The following is a 17,426-nucleotide window of genomic DNA, read 5'->3' as shown; positions in this document are numbered from 1 at the left end:
AGGACGTCAGATTAGGGGACTTTGTTCTGAAGACAATTGGGAACCATGCAGGTGGCATTCTGAATGATCAGAGAATTAGCAAGAGAATCAGGGAGCTGTAGGCAAAATGGAGCGGAGGACAGAAATGGTGGAAGTAGGGAGGCCTGGTTGGGTGATAAGGGAGGCAGCCCACCCGGCCGTAGTGATGGCACTGCCTAGGGCGAAAGGCAAGGGGAAGGAGAGCCTTTGTTTCTGTCCTTTCCTTGCACCACCCTCTTCTGCTGTATCCCAGAAACAGAAATTATTTTATAATTGGAATGAATGGGGCTTGATGTGTGTGTGCCTGTAGAGCCTCTGCGGCAGCAGTACCGCGTTAGCTAATTAAAAAAATGACAGGGCGGCCAGGTGGCACAGCGAGTGAGAGCGCCAGCTCCAGCGTCGGGACGACCTGGGGATCGAATCCGGGCTCGGACACTCAGCACCCACCCAGAAACACCTGGCCGTGTAACCTTGAGCAAGTTACTTAACCCCGATTGCTCAGGGGCGGCCAGGTGGCTCAGTGAGTAAGAGCGCCGGCTCCAGTGTTGGGACGACCTGGATCGAATCTGGGCTCAGATACTCAGCACCACACCCAGAAATAACTGGCCGTGTAACCTTGGGCAAGTTACTTAACCCTGATTGCTTAAAAAAAAAGGAAAAAAAAATGATAGCCATTTAGTAACAATGAGATTACAAGCATAGTTTTAAGCAACAGTGTTTTGAAAAACAGCTTTATGACCCTGTACCAAGAAACGTGGATGCGCATCAAAAAGAATCAGCGATGATGCGTGCAAACGAAGCGCATGAAGCGGCACTTGTCGTGACACAAACCGCCTCAAACGTACTTACCACAGGGACTATCTCAAAGAGGTGAATATTATTGCAATGATCCAGTAAACGCTGTCTTGTAAAGTTTGCTTCTTGACACAAGGGACACTTAAATGTGGGATGCCCAGCAGAACTACAAGACAATAATATCAAGAAACTGAATAAGATGTAACGATGATGACCAAGAAAGTCGAGTCAAGAAAACATGCTTCTCTCCATTTTGTTAGAGGTAGGGGACAATCAGTGTGAAATATTGCATTCACTGCCATATGCTATGTTGACAGGCTGGTTGGGTTTGGTGAACTTTATTTTTCTTTTAAAAGACAACAGTATTAGTTTAAATATATTCATTCAAAATACCATGAAATAAACTACTGGATCCTTCCATTTTACATTGTAATGTACGCTTTGGCTATAGTTAGGCATTTCATCATAGTTACATGACATCCCTCATGTTTAAATTTAGTATGCTCTGGGGCGGCTAGGTGGCACAGTGATTGGAGCACTGGCCCTGGAGTCAGGAGGACCAGAATTCAAATCGGGCCTCAGACACTTAACACTTACTAGCCATGTGACCTTGGGCAAGTCACTTAACCCCAATTGCCCTGCCCTCCTCCCTCCAAAAAATAAATAAATTTAGTATGCTCTGATTGAAAGCTTTCCCTCATTATGTTCAAAACTACACAAAAAGTTACTAGGGATATTAATTTCATCAAGAAAAACTCCAATGCTGGCAACTCTATAAGAAATTTCTGTGCTCTTTGAATTAGTAAGCATGATAATTATTAACATTAGTAAGCATAACTAAATTGTCAAAGGGATTGAAAAAAAACTATTTTAAAATGTTAACAATTTATATAACCTATTCACTAATATATGATTCAAACTAAATATTCTTATACATGTCATTGATATACAGGAATCAAAAACCTTAAAAATTAAAATTTTCGATGTAAAATAAGTACTCCAGATATCTCAGGTAAGTATGGCTTAGAATTTTTAATCCAATCAAAAAATATTGTGATTATTTAGTAAACAGATACCACTTATCAAAAAATATCATTTTAAAATATTACCTTGCATCTCCTTGATAGTTCTCTGTATTATCAGACGTAGATGTCTCACTCCTATTACTTAAGGAATAGGAGAAAATTGAGTATAAAATTAATTGTTTTAAGTGGTCAAATTAAAATCCCAAAGTACAGGAGTGGAAGGGCATGAATGAGAATGGAAGCTTTGGACTTCAAAATATTCATGAAGAAACAATTCAGTATTTTTTTAAAAGCAGTTTTGTATTAATTTAAAATGCATTCATAAACTTGAACAAACAAGAAAGACAGCAAAGGTCTTTACCCACTTGCTTTAAAAAAAAATCTCAAGTGGGAGGAATGGCTCATTTATGCTTATAGTTAAGAAACACAAAAATATTCTTCCAACAGTAATGTCTTAAAAGTACTGTTTCACTATGAAATCATATACTTGATATTTTAAAATCAGATGCCCATTCCCACTTCTCAAAACAAAACATTATGACTTTTTTCCTCTGAAACTTGAGGAAAATAAAACTTTGGTAGCACCAACAAGAGCAGCCTGTAGTTGTTACATAAAGTACTTTTATGGCAATGTATACTTTTTCTTATCTCATTCAAAAAGTCCTCATTCCTCTCCATTCTCATTTTCATTAGCTCATCCACGTCTTCACTACCTTGGGCCTGGGCCAAAATAACTGTGTAATGGGCTTCCTTACAAATGTCTTACATACTACTGCCAGAAGCATCTTCCTAAAAACACAATTTTTATCAAGTCATTCCTTCTCCTCAAAAACCCACAATGGCAGCTTATATGTTGATAGTACTTAACTGTTTTCCAAATAATCGCTTTATAATGAATTAGGTAATATAAGTATTATTATCCATATTTTACAAAGGGGGGGAAAGAAAGATGAGAGGTTAAGTGACTTGTCCACAGTAACATGGCTCATAAAATTCTAGAGCCCAAATTTGAACACATATCTCCTGACTTCAACTAATGTGCTCTTTTCACTACAGCATGTATAAACTATAAACTTTTGCTCTTTGCTTTTCAAAGACTCTCTCTCCATGATATGGCCTCCCTTTCCTGACTTACCTCTAACAATTTCCCAACATAATTTCTGCTCTGATTGAACCAGCCTCCTGCTGTCCCTCAAAACATTCCATGTTCATTTCCTTCAAGACCCATCTCAAGTTCCACCTCCTTCATGAAGCTTTCTCTGATTAGGTTAACCAACACTGATTTAAGATAGTCACATGAACTCCTGAGCATATTTCCTTCCTCAGATCATATGCAGCCTCCCTTCAAACCTCTTCTGCAGAAAAGTACATAGTATACTTATTGGGGGAAAAAAAAATCAGGAAATAAGATAGAACTTAAAGGTATAATGGGAATGGGAATCTTTTCTGCCCCTTAATAGGTCTAGGAGGAATTTGAAGACCTTCCCTGCTTTGAAAATAAACTCTGCCAGAATGTAGTCACATGGAGCCTGTGGTAGGAGGTGTTTGCTGAAGGGTTAAGCAGAGCCACAGGAAGCTAGGAGTCATAGCTAGAGAGATGAGGGAGAGAGAGAGGAGGCTCAGCAAGGAGACAGTGAGGCTTGTGAGTAAATACTGATCTTGTATTGGTTTGTGGGAAGGCCAAAGGATGGCATGGCTCTTAGTGTTATTATGGCTTCTGAATATCTTTATTTATTTATGGTACTGTGATGGAACTGGCTTACTGGTTTTGGGATTCAATTTTCTGGTGTCTAAATAAATGCTTCCTTTCTGTCTTCTATGGGGAGAGTTTGTTATATTTTGTGATCTACCACCATGCAGGAAATTATAGTCACGGTCTTTATCAAGATCTTGGGTGCTATAAATATCGCACTGGCACTACAAAAGGTCTTGAAGAATTGTTAAAATCTGAATAGGTAGAATATCAAAGATTATATTGGAGAGGTGGCAAAGGGGAAGAAAAGGAGGAATTATATGGAAAGGGAAAAAAAGAAATAGATATGGAATGTTTATAGAACAACAAAGTGACAAGACTGACTTGAACACAGAAGAGAATATGACAGGGAGTTAGCTACAGCTAATAAGAATAGGAAAACGGGGCCATTTAATGGAGAAACTTCAAATGGCTGGAAGTTTCGACTTATTTTTTTATTCATGGGCACTTGAACCAAAGTCAGAAGACATGTATTCAACCGTAAGTCATTTAACCTTGAAACCTCAATTTCCTCATCTGTAAGAATTGGTAATAAGACTTATACCACCTACAGTGTAAGACTGCTGTGAGGAAAGCATTCTAAAAACTATAAAGTACCTAAGTTCTATTTTATGTTATAATTATTTGCAAGTGTAATATCCTCCTACTAGATTATAAACTAAAGGAGGGCAGGGACTAGATCTCATGGAATCTCTGCAACTAGCAGACAGGTAAGGTAAAACTAAATCTTTTCCCTGCTTGACTATTTATAATGCAAGGTAGCCACTACATGCTGGGCTCTTGGTAATATATAATTGATCAACAAACGTTTATTAAATACAAGACATTATGCTGGGTACATGTGTATATTTCTCTATTTACCCATGTAAATCAGAATCTCCCTAATAAGATTAAGTTCTCAAGAGGATAGGGACCATATCTTATAACTTCTCTTGTAATCTCCACCCAGACTGTATGTACTCAATACTTCTTTGAAATCTGTTTTTTCCCCTTATGTTTTAATTTGAATTGAGTTAAAAAGGCATTTCTTCTTCCCCAATTTCTTTGAAACCCAAATGCATGAAGAGAAATAACATAAAAAGGGAATGCAGAAAAGGTTGATTTTCTTGGCTAAGTCAAGTTCTCCTTTTTCTGTCTGAACTAGAATTAAGTGCTCTACAGGTGAGATTCTAAGCCTGAAGATTGCCAATAGTTATTAAAACTAATGTTTGTCAGAGAACTTCTTTAGCTTTTGTCTTTTAGACTTCAGACAAGATCATTTAAAGTGGGCAACGTCAATGTGTCTAAGGAAAACAATAAATTTATTTTTCAATATGAATTCCCCCCCTTCTAAAAAGTTGTGTTAGTCTACTTGGTATCAATAGTGTTCAGCAGTGTTGCTGTTGCTGCTGTTTTAAGGGAAGCAATAAAATATTTTAAAAAATAAAATTTACTGACTTACCCAAGGTTACACATCAAGTTATCGGCAGAACCCAGGCTACAACTCAGGTGTGCCGACTCTAAGGCCAGTGCTCCTTCCACTTAGATATGGGCTGTCTACCTACCTGACAGGGTTGTTGTGAGTAAAGTGCTTTGAAAACCTAAAAGCACTATATAAATGTGAGTTGTAATTATAATTATTATTAAGAAAAATTCTGAACGAACATATTAAATGCACATAATCTGACTCTACTAAGGCCCTGGGGTATAACTTGAAAAGTCTCTTTCCTGTTTTCTTTAGGTAAATTCTAAGTTTTCTGATACAGGGTGGCAGAGTAGTTATGTAACCACAACACCTGGGTTCAAATCCTAACTGCATGGCATGGGCAAATTACTTAACCTGAGAATACTTAAGCATTTATAGCAAATACCTTCACAGGGGCTATTTCACAAATCTTATAGCACAATATAAATGTGTTATCATCCTGAACTCCTGCTTACAAAATTAATCTGCTTAATAACTCCTTTCTTTGCAAATTCTATAAATTTCAGACGACTCTCTTCCCAGGACACATAATCTAAATCTGCTTCAACTTTCTTACATAATCTAATTTCCAAAAAAATGTAACTCAATAATTTTAAAATACAAAAAGCTGACAAATACTAAAATTAAGAAATTGTTTATATTAATATTCTTGTGAATGCTGTAGTATTTTAAAATAAATTTTCCAATAAAATGCATTCAAAAACAAACCTATCAAAAGAAAGGTCAAAAGGTATGCATTTTTTCCCCAAGAACTACAGAGAAAAAGCATACTCAAAATCATTACAAGAAAATGGAAATTAAAATAACCTTGAGGTTTCACACATCATAAGATGCAAATCTGTGAATATTACAAAAAACTAAACAGCTCATGTTGGAGCAGTTACTGGAAGCAAATCACACTAAAGCACTATTAGAGCTTTGAAGAGGCTCAACTATTACAAATTTCAATTTGAATTTATTATAAAAAACAGCAACTAAATCCATACCTTTTGACCTATTTGATGATCTCACTTATCCCCATGGATTTGTGTTTGCTGTTCAGTCATTTTTGTCAGTCATGTCTGACTCTTCATGACCCCATGTGGGGTTTTCTTGGCCAAGATACTGGAGTGTCTGTCATTTCCTTCTCAAGCTCATTTTATACAGATGAGGAAACTGAGGCAAACAGGATTAAGTGACTTGCCCGGGGTCACACAGCTAAGTAAGTGTCTGAGGCTAAATTTTAATTCAAGAAAAGTTTTCCTGATTCCAGGCCTGGAACCCTATCCATTGTACGGCCTAGCTGCCCATTCTTTGTGGTAGCAATTAAGTAAAAATAAAGTCCTCTAATATAAGAAATGTTTGAAAAAATATATAAATATATTGGAATATTATGAAGCAAGAAATAAGAGCAATTCAGAGAAAGGTGGGAAGACTTAGGTGAATTTATGTCAACTATTGCAGAACTAAATGAGTGGAACAAAAAAAAAATCATATATACAAAGAATACAACAATGTAAACCAAAAAAGATCACAAAAAGAATGTTGAATTCCCAAGAAATGAAAAACAGTGAAGAACCCAGAAAACAAAATATTGTCTATTATGTGAGACTGGACCTACCAAATGTTTTGCTTATTTTTTGTCACAAAGAAAAAGGGGGACGCAGTGTGGAAGACTATTGAAATGACTAACATAAGGAGGTAAAAAAATAACATTTACTTTAAAATCAGGGCAGGGAGCTAGGTTTTTAAAAAGTAAGCCTAAAATTATGCTTGAAAAATTACTAAGTTGCTCATGCCTTTTGACCTTGTTATCTGCTGGGCTTCTATCCCAAGGAGTTTAAATAAAATCAAGGAAAGACCATAAGCACAAAAATATTCATGATAGTACTGTGATTAAAAAAGATTAAAATGAACTGTGTGCCAAAGACTAGAATGTCTGAATTGTGAAATGAAAATACTATAAACTTGTGCCTTAAAGAATCCACAAGACATATTTCTTCTGAGGTGGTATGGAATGAGGAAATGCCCAGTTAAGAACCACCAAGTACTTCAGGACTACAATAATGTAAAAAAGACAACAATGAAAGTCAACAAGATTTAGATTATATACTACAATGTTAGTCATGATATTATGAAAGCTATAGCTAGTATTTCTCAAACTATGAAAAAAATAATACTGGAGAGAGGAGAATCCTTACTTTGCTCCTGTTTGTACTGGGAAAGCTTCCAGTGTTTCTTTGTTGCAAACAAAGCTAAGTCTTCATTTTGAATGTATGCTTTTCATCATATAAAAAGGTCTCTTCCACACCTACACTTTTTTAGAATTTTCAATATAAATGAGTGATATGTTTTGTTAGATTCTTTCCATACCTAGTGAAATAATCTTGTGATCATTTATATGATTAATATAATGCTAATTTTCCCTAAAACCGAGCTACCCTTAAAATCTTGGTACTAATCCAATTTGATCACAGGAAGTTATTTTCTGGATATGTTGCTGGGTAGAGAATCTCCTGTGATTTCATCTATGTCTGCCTCAACATGGATTAGTGATACAGTTGTGTATAATTATCTTTCTCTACTTTCTCCCTGGTTGGGTATCAGGTGCATTATCTGTGTTGTATAAGAGAGATTTAGTACAGTGTGTTGTCTATTTCCCAGGAATAACTTTTGTGGCTTAAGTATAAATTACTCTTTAAACACCTGACAGAATTCACCAAAAAATTCAAATGGCCTAGCTGTTTGTTTTTTTGAGCAATAGGGTTTAAGTAACTTGCTCAAGGTTAGACGGCCAGTTATTTCTGGGTGTGGTGCTGAGTGTCTGAGTCCGGGATTCAACCTCCAAGTCATCCCAACACTGGAGCCCGTGCTCTTACTTGCTGTGCTACCTGGCCACCCCTCTAGCTGTTTTTCTTAATCCATTGTTGTCCTCTTTGATTTTTTTCCCTCAAATCTGGCTGCTTAGGATTTTCTAATTATTGCTGTTGGCATGGCAACACATTTATATATTTTGTGAATATTCATCAACTTCCTATGAGCTCTCCATTTTGTTGAAGTTTATTTTATTTATACCTTCTGTTACAAATTTTGATGATTTTATATCGCAATAATTTTATTTTCCCTTATTTTGCTTGATTAGGTCAGATAGTGATTTATTTATTCTGCTAATCTTTTAAAAGAATCAGCTAGGGTTTTTTTTTTTAATCAATTCTATGGGTTTTAAGGTGTTTTATTTAACTTACATAACACCCAAAATTTATTTTCTAGTCTTGTTCACTTCATTTAGACTTTTTCTATTTTGTTAAGTTTTCAGAGACACATACACTTCTTCTGAAGATTGCCATTAACTGCATCCTCTAAGTTTTAATTTGTTGCCTCATTATCATGATTTAAGTTATTTTTCATTTCTATAATTTATTCTGCAACTCAACTCTTTATTTAGAATGTTTTTACTTACTCTTCATTCATGTGTACTATCTTTCAGTCATATTGCCTTTATACATTACTGTTTTTATTGTGCTATAGATAGTCTCTAGTGGCTATATTTTATCATTTCTAATTTTTTATATTTGTTTATGATGCCCAATCAAAAGATCAATTTTTGTAAAAGTATCATGGGATGTTCAGAAATATGTACTGAACTTCACATCCCAATCAGTCATCTATCCAGGGGTATTCTCACTATTTACCTGCCACCTCTGAAACTGTTCCTTCCCATAGGTTATACAGCAGCAACCTTTTCTACATCAGACCTTAGACTCTACCTAAGAATCGAAGAAACGCCCCCTCTGTAAAGAACCCCCCATCCCTAGTGAAATTAAACTACTCAGCTTTGGGGCTCCCACCCATCGAACCCCCAGGGCCCAACATGGTTTGCTGGTGACTAAGTAGCCCACTTAGATCTATACCTAGGTGTCAGACATCAGACCAGCTTTCAGTTTCACCTTCCATTCAGCCATACTGCCATCTGCCTGCTGCCTCTGACCAGAGCTCCTCCCCTTCTGGACCAGCATCATTTTCCACACTAGACCTGAAACCTAACCTCTGTATCTGAGTCTTTCTTAATCTACTGAAGCATTAATAAATTCGCCACTAGTTATATCAAATTAACTCAAAAGAGTTTGAGACCAGAAATCAGCACAACTTGGAGGCAGAGTGGCGTAGTAAAAACCATACAGAACTTACAATGCTTAATTCAGAGACTCCCTGGACCTAAGTTCTAACCTTAGCTCTACCACCCCTACTATTTGAGTTTAACCTTAGCACTTCACCTCTCGGAGCCATACTATACTGACCTACAGATTATTAAACACTAATGCCAAATTAAAGAAATAAAATATGGGCCCTTAATTGTGTAATAATTAAGAATTTTCACCAAGTCAAATTCTACACAAAATTTTCCACCACTGGAATACCACCAATATGTTAACTGGGTTATATGTAAAGTTTAACCAATATATAACTCATTAGTTTTATTCCTTTAATGATAAGGAGTATTATAAAGAAAAATAACATTTGATTCCAATTTGACAAATAAAAAAGGCATTTTACTTTACTATGGGTCACAAAGCAATTTCAGCTGTAACACCAGGAACAGAAATAAGTCTAACTACTTCCTAAGCAAAAGTACTAGTTACGGTCCAAAGTCTAGACTTTTTTTTTAAATCAATTGTACTCCAGATGCATGCTAGAATGTTGAGGCCCAAGATTTAATCTGCACATGCCAAATAGAATTCTGAAGTCATTTCCCTAGTCAATTTTCAGCAGTTTATTTAAAACAATTTCCAGACCATTGCTTTAAGAATGTGAGCTTCACTTTACTTTTAAATAACCACTCTCAAACACACAAAGGTCACTCACCTGTTCCCCGCTGAGTCCTGGGAGAGCTGGCAGCTTGGGATGATGGAGGACACGCCGTATTCATCCTGATACTTCTTACAAGATTTGTAATGATGCCGCATGCGATGAAACTTGATCTGTGAATGAAATCCAAGACGATTCTGCATTTGAGACAAATCTCCCACAAGATTAAAAGGCAATTCTGGGAATAACAGAAAGTCAAAGGTGACAGATAATGTAAACACTCCAGCCAAAATAAAAGAATTCTTCCAACTATTAAAAATGGCCTCCTCTTTCCAACTGCTGAACATAATAAGCATGAGTAAAATATCACACTTATCTAACAAGTATATATAATGCCAAATCCTGCATTAGAAGTACTGAAACTTTTTATTAATAATTTTAAACATCGGGGTGGCTAGGTGGCACAGTGAATAGCACACCGGCCCTGGAGTCAGGAGGACCTGAATTCAAATCAGGTCTCAGACACTTAACACAAAAAAAAAAAAACTAGCCGTGTGACCCTGGGCAAGTCACTTAACCCCAATTGCCCTACCTTCCCCTTTAGAAAAAAGGCAAAAAAATTTAATTTTAAATGTTGTGCTTTATTGCCATTACTATATGTTAACTATTAATATAGTAGCTTTAAGAATTATTGTTTGCATATTACCTGTATTACTACTTAACACTATCAAGTTTTTTCCTAGTCTTCTAGTATCAATGTACAAATTGAAAAACAAAAGTTGTCAGGTTAACAGTAGACACATTTTTCATTTCAGCAATGAGAAGTGGAACCAGTATCTTTCAAGTACACCTTGCTTCATTCTACTCTCCCCATCAGTTACACAACCCTCTCACAAAGGTGGAATAGTGTATCTGAGTTTGGTAAATGCAGGAAATAGAATCTGGCTTTGTTCATGAAATCTATCAGCTAAAAATAAAGCAATGTCTGTAATGGATCCACAGATACACTATCATAATTCTCCATTATTCCATTCTTTTCTCCAGGTGACTGAAATTTTAAGGTTTTCTATGATGAACAAGTAAGCAATTAATAAAAAAGTTAGTTGTTAAATATTTTGTGATGCTGTAAGTAAGCAATTGGAATTTCTTCTCCTAGTATGGTCCTTTAACTCCATGTTTAACTTGTCAAGATCTTGTTCAAGTCACAATTTCTCTAGCCTTGAGTTTGCTCATCTATAAAAATGAGATGAGGGGAGTTGGGGTGTACTAAATGGCCTCTGGGGCCCCTTCCAATTTTTAAGTCTGATACTATAATCTATAAAACTGTTAACAACATTATCATAAAACAATCAAATAACTAGCAAAAACTACCAATAGTGTCAAATTATGTCTCAGAAAATGAGTTTGAATGAAATTCTCTTATCATTTAGTGTGGAAAACTTGACTTTCAAATATCAAATACAGCTTATTTTACTCTACCTGTTTTGCACAGCATCTGCAGCTACCAGAAAATTTCCTCATGACATTTTCAACATCTAAGGCCCGTTTAGGACATGCTCGCTCTCTCCTAGTTACATTTCCACGACACAGGGGACAATGTATTCCACTTTCTCTCATTGCAGTCAGGAAACATTTTCTACAAAAACTAAACCAAAGGTTAAGTAATAAATTATCTAGTGAATGGATAAAATGTTTGTCATCCTGTATGTTAAACGTATGAATAGCTATAAATATTGATACCACATAATTTAGCCTGCTTATTATATTCTAATTCGCTTTAAAAAAAAACCTGCATTAGTTTGTTTATGTAAAAGTGTTCAACAGATTTATTCATTTAACCAGTACCAGATTCATCACTGCAAGATGTATATATCCCAATTAATAACAGTAATTGACATTTATGTCACTTTAACAGTTGCAAAGCACCTCATTTGAAGATCATGTCAATACTGTGAGGGATAGGCATCATAATTATCATTTCACGAATTAATAAACCGAGACTTAGAGAGGTTAAGTGATTTGCTGATGGCATATATTTAATTTGTTTCCAGGGCAGGATTCAAAACCCAAGTTTCACTGTCTCCAAGTCCAAAATGCTATTATTATACCACTGTCTATCTCTCCATTTGAGAAGAAAGCACCAGACAACTTAACAAAATGAACTCAAACAAAATGAACAAAATTTCAAAATGGATATCCAGGAGATATCTCAAAGGCAACTTATCCAAAACAGTACTACAATGACTGCCCAAGCCACCCTCACCCCTTCCTGCCAACAAACTTCCTTATTCTATGGAAGGCAACACCACCCTTCTGGTCTCACAGGTTCTTACACTCACAGCAAGTTTTCTTTATAATTAACTCCTCAGTCTTCTCACTTCAATTTGCCCATCAACTGCCAAAGCCCATTCATTTCAAACTCCACACATTTTTTCATATTATATAACTTCTCTCTACTCACATAGTCCCCTCTTGGAAGATGATATTCCGGAAGTCAAAGGAACTAGGATTAAAACCAAGAATCACCTACCCAGAAAAAATGAGAATCTAATACTTCAGGGGAAAATATGAACATTCAATGAAATAGAGGGCTTTCAAGCATTCTTGATCAATGAAGAGCTGAAGAGAAAATTTGACTTTCAAACAGAAATACAAGAAGCAAGAAAATGAAAAGGTGATCTTGGAATGGAAGCAATTTAGTTTCCTGGCATGGTGCTGGTATGTTGTCCAGTTTTCACAGGCATAGAACAATGTAGTTATTCCAAATGTGGCTTCTTGACTAAACAGGAATTTGAAATCGCCACATCTGCCAAACATCAGAAAGGTAGTACTTTGTTAGGTATCACACTTTTTGTATGCATGAAAAAGGAACAAAAATAAAATAAAGGATTATTTTTTAAAAAGGCACTAAACTGTGTACCTATTCTTTGACCCAAGGATACTACAACTAGACTTACACCTCAAAAATATTAAAGATAAAAATAAAAATGTACAAAAATATTTTAATAGCCCTTTTTGTGGGGGTAAATACCTGTAAACTAAAGGGGAACCCATCAGTTGGTGAATGGATGAACATATTTTGGTGTATGACTGTAATGGAATATTATTACTCTACATTAAAGGAGGAAAGGAATGGTTTCAGAGACACCTGGGAAGATTTGCACAAACTGATGTTAAATAAAGTGAAAAGAACCATAAAAATTTATGCAATAAAAAACATTTAAAGATAAATAACTTTGAAAGATTTGAAAAATCACGAAACACAATGATATACATTCCAGAGAACTGATGAAGTTTGCTACCCAATGACAGAATGGTAAAGGATTCAAAATACAGAACAAAAACATACATTTTCAGATATGGCCAAGTAGAAATTTGTTTTGATTAACTATTCACATTTGTTACAAAAGGCTTTGTTGTTTTCATTTTCTTTCATTTTAAGCGGGATGATGAGGTAGAGATGGGGATCAGAGATAGGGATTTCTGCAGCTCCCCCCAAAAGAGAATAGAAGGAATCATAAACAAGTAGGGCAGCTTTAAAAGTTACATGTTGAATTTATTAAATACTTAAAAAAAAAGGAAGGCATTGTATAATAGATTTATAGCTTTATGTAAAATCCTTTCTGTTCTACTATGTATGTTCATTTTCATTGGGTGCTTAAGTTCTGATTTAAAAAAATTTAAAAATCTGAAATAAATAAAAAATAAGTCTTGTATTATTTATCTTCCTATATCCTATGACTGAATGATTATGTCTTTAAAGCAAATTAGCACCATACTTCTTCAGATGGGTCAAGGGAAAAATTAAAGGAACTCACTATATGGGGGGGGGGGGTTACACTTCTCAAAAGAAGCAAGATGAGTGAAGGATGCTGACTTTTGAAAGCATGAAAATTATTTTTAATTTTTTTTTTTTTGCTTTTTAGAGGGGGCAAGGCAGGGCAATTAGTGTTAAGTGACTTGCCCAAGGTCACATGGCTAGTATTAAGTGTCTGAGGTCACATTTGAACTCAGGTCCTCCAGAATCCAGGGCCTGTGGCTCTATTCACTTGGCCACCTTCACTTGCCCCAAAGCTATGAAAATCTAAAGGGTAAATAACCATTAAAAACTAGTACTGAAAAGTGTATACAAACAGAATCCTATTTAAAATCTTTTGTGCTAGAACATCAACACTGTTATGTTATGCACAAAATTCATACACCATGAAATTGTAAACTTAAATCTCCTTCCCCCTTTATTACAGAAATGGAATAGACTATGGGTGTAACATGTATATACTGTCAAACACATTCAATATGTTGTAGTTAGTTCCGCTGAATTTGGTTTTTTTTCTTTCTTCTGAACTATTTTGTTAAAAGACAGCTCACCGGTAACAAGGGAAAAGTAGAAATGAATGTGATAAAGACAAGAATAACAGTATTAAAAATAAAAACAAATAAAATGAAAGCCTACTACCTAAAGTATAAAACCAGTTAGTTGCTGTTTTCGAGTCTTTGTAAAATCATGAAGGTGGAAATGCCTGAGAAAATGGAAATATAAGTACTGATAGAAAAAAAATTAAAAGTTTATGTTTGAAAGCAATAGTAAGCAGAAATAAAACTACTGTATACGTGACTATTTTTTTTCAAAATGTTTACTTACAGATACTTAAATATCAGTAACCAGTAATGAGAAGACATTCTTCTTAAGGGAATTCCACTTAAATGAAATTAAACAAGGTCATTTCTTAGCACTGCATTTTTAATCCTCAAAAAGGACCTCCTAGCCACTGGGAAGCAGAGATGGTCTGATCACAGACTTCAATGGGAGGGAACTCCCTCCAGAGTTCCACCAAAAACCTATTTATGTCCTGGAGTTGCCACAGGCTCAAAGCAGAAGTGACTAACCCAAAGACACTTTTATGTCTCAGATGTACCAAGGTCTACCAGATTCCAGAAAGAAGATCCACTACGCAAGGAGTTCTTAACTTTTTTTTTTTTCAGTCATGGACTCCCTTTGTGGAAGGTGAAACCTGTGGAAACCCATTCTCAGAATACTGTTTTTAAATGTATAAAAAAAATACACAGAATTATAAAGGAAATCAATTATACTGAAAGTTTATTTCAAGTTCACAACCCCAGATTAAGAACCCTTGGACTAAGGTTGTCTTAGAATCAGGTGGGTTTTTAGAGCCTAAGACTGTTTCCTCTAATTTAAAAAAAGCTACTAAAATGAGGTTAATTCCTCAACTATTGTCATCCATGCTCCTTTCTTTACCATCTCAACATTTTCATCCTTACAACTCTAAAATTGAGTTACAGAAGAACTGTTGATCATATGTATTTGTTGTAGTACCCTACACTCAGATATCCTACTCAAAGGAGAAATCAAGGACATAGATACGATTATAGCTCTAGAACTGGAAGAAACCTCAAAAAACATCAAGAGCAACCCTCTCATTTTCTAGATGAGTAAAAGTGGGGCGCAGGAAGCTTAAGTACTTTATTTGCGATTTGCATCCATGCTCTGCTGCTTACTGTCTGTGTGATCACAAGTCACAACCTTCTTTGGCCTTAGTTTCCTGTTATAAATGGGGGAAGAGCTGGAGAGAAAAGAACTAGATCTGTTCCGAGGTCCCTTCCAACTCCAAATTTCAAGACCTATAGGCTTTCAATATCCCTTACTTGGCTTGAAGATAAATTCTTCACTCAAAGCTTTTGGGTCCTTATAAATAGAATAAAAGTCTCCAAATAAAGGCTTCCTCCTGGACTTAAACCCCCTTAGGTCACATTCCCCAAACCCTTTCAAAAACAGCACTTTCTTTCTCGCCCTCACTTTACAAACAAACCGAAATGGAAAAGAGGTTGGAAGTAAGGGAAAAATTGCTACCACAGCCCTAGGAAAAGTAAGCACTATCAGGTTTTTTTTTACTTTAAGAATGAAGCAATCACCATACCCTCCAAACTCAAAGAAACCATTCCCCAGCAGACGCGGAAGAGGCCTTAAGGCCAAACAACAAGCATTTACGGAGAACCTACCGTGTACCACTAAGAGCTGGTGATACAAATAAAGGCAGAAACAGTAAACCCAAAATAGGTGGTCGGGGAAGAGGCACAATCTTGGAGGAACACGGGGACCCCGCCCCCACTCGTGAGAATGGGAGGAGGGAGGCGTCACCCCCCCGCCCCTCTCACCCCCCCCCCGCCTCCTCTCTGGGGATGGCCCTGCGAGTCTGGGGTCCCACCGCCCCGGGGGGCCTCGGGAGAGGAGGGGTCAAGACGGGGCAGGGGGGCCGGCCCGAGGAACGCGAGAAGCGAGGCGGCGGCGAGTGCGTGCCAGCCCCAACCCCGAGGTTCGGGGCCGCAGGGGGAGGAGCTGGCGGCGCGCGATTACTCACACGTGCTGACAGGCCGCGGTCCGCACGGGGGTCTTGAACACCTCCTGACAGACGGGGCAGTAGAAGTCGTCTTCGGTGTAGGACGTGGCGGTGGAGAGCGTCTCAGCCATGGTGCAGGGCTGGCGGGAGGCGCCGGCGGTGACGGCGGCGGCCCCGGGCCTGGCTCCCTGCGCGCACGGAGGGGAGGGGGAGAGGGAAGCAGCGGCGGCGTCAGGAAGCGGCTCGCGCCAGGAAGGGGGGGCGGGGAGGGGAGGGGAGGAGTAGGAGGAAGAGGAGGAGGAAGAAGCGGACCCTAGGGAAGGAGCCGAGGGGGATGGAGCCGGCGCAACAGTCACCGCCACTTCACCCATTTCAGTTGCTGGGGCGGATGATTATGATGAGGACCGGACCTCGGCCCCCTCCCATCCCCGCCGGCACCCCTCCCCCCACCCCAAGTAAACACAAGCACCTTCCGGGCTGGGCCCCTCCCCCTACCTCCAAGCCGGGTCCGGGCCCCGCGGGGAGAAGTTAGAGGACTTGCAGGGCCTTACCTGGGCTGCTCGCCGGCTAGTTCGGCCCGACCCGGCCCGGCCTGGGGAGCGGAGACAGGAGCGGGAGGGAGCGAGAGGAAGGGTTTCACTTTCGTTTTCGCGCGGCCGCCCTCTCCGGGTAGGGGGCGCCGGGAAACCAAGGCGGCCGGCTCTCCCGCACAGTCCCCGCCTCCCAGGGCGGAAGCCACCCTCCCCCAACGCTGTCCTGCTTGGGGGGGGTAGAGCCCCGGGGGAGGAGGGAGGCGCTCACTCTGGCTCTTCTCCCCACCTCTTTTCTCCTCCTCCTCCCCGCCCACAGCCTGCCCCCGGGGGGCTGTGGGCCGCCTGGCTGCCCCGCCCGGTACCTGGCTAATTAGCGTGGCCGCCGCTCCTCCTCCTTCTCCGCCTGCGGCTCCTGCTGCTGCTGCTCCTCCTCCCCCATTCTCTCTTCCAGCTCTCTCTTCCCACCCCCTCCCTACAAAGTCCTCCCCTCAGTTCTGGGATCCCACGTTCTCCCTCCTGCCCCCCCCCTTTTCCCGGCATTAGCTTTTGCCCACTCTCCCAGCCACCCCATCTCCGTCCTCCCATCCTTCCCCCACCTCCATTCTTGTGTAGTCCCCCTTCCCACCGTCTCCTCTGCATCCTCCCAGCACCCAGCCCTTCCCTGACGCCGCCCCCGGCCGCCTCAGCTCTTCTGCC

At 38.7% G+C, this 17,426-nt stretch overlaps 1 protein-coding gene across 1 annotated transcript; it reads right to left on the bottom strand.

Moving 5' to 3' along the window:
- Positions 1-591: 591 nt before the first annotated feature.
- RNF138 (ring finger protein 138) lies at positions 592-16,583 on the bottom strand. The gene is given in 7 exon segments (XM_069099866.1): positions 592-979; positions 1,923-1,979; positions 9,899-10,014; positions 11,321-11,486; positions 16,219-16,402; positions 16,405-16,460; positions 16,462-16,583. Coding segments are annotated over 7 exon segments (882 nt in total). The 5' UTR covers positions 16,569-16,583; the 3' UTR covers positions 592-783.
- Positions 16,584-17,426: the final 843 nt, after the last annotated feature.

The sequence above is a fragment of the Petaurus breviceps genome, unplaced genomic scaffold, assembly GCF_028583685.1.
Source record: "Petaurus breviceps papuanus isolate PSGF00001 unplaced genomic scaffold, PetGlider_PUasm1.0 38, whole genome shotgun sequence".
NCBI lineage: Eukaryota > Metazoa > Chordata > Mammalia > Diprotodontia > Petauridae > Petaurus > Petaurus breviceps.
This window is presented reverse-complemented; position numbering and strand designations above follow the sequence as displayed.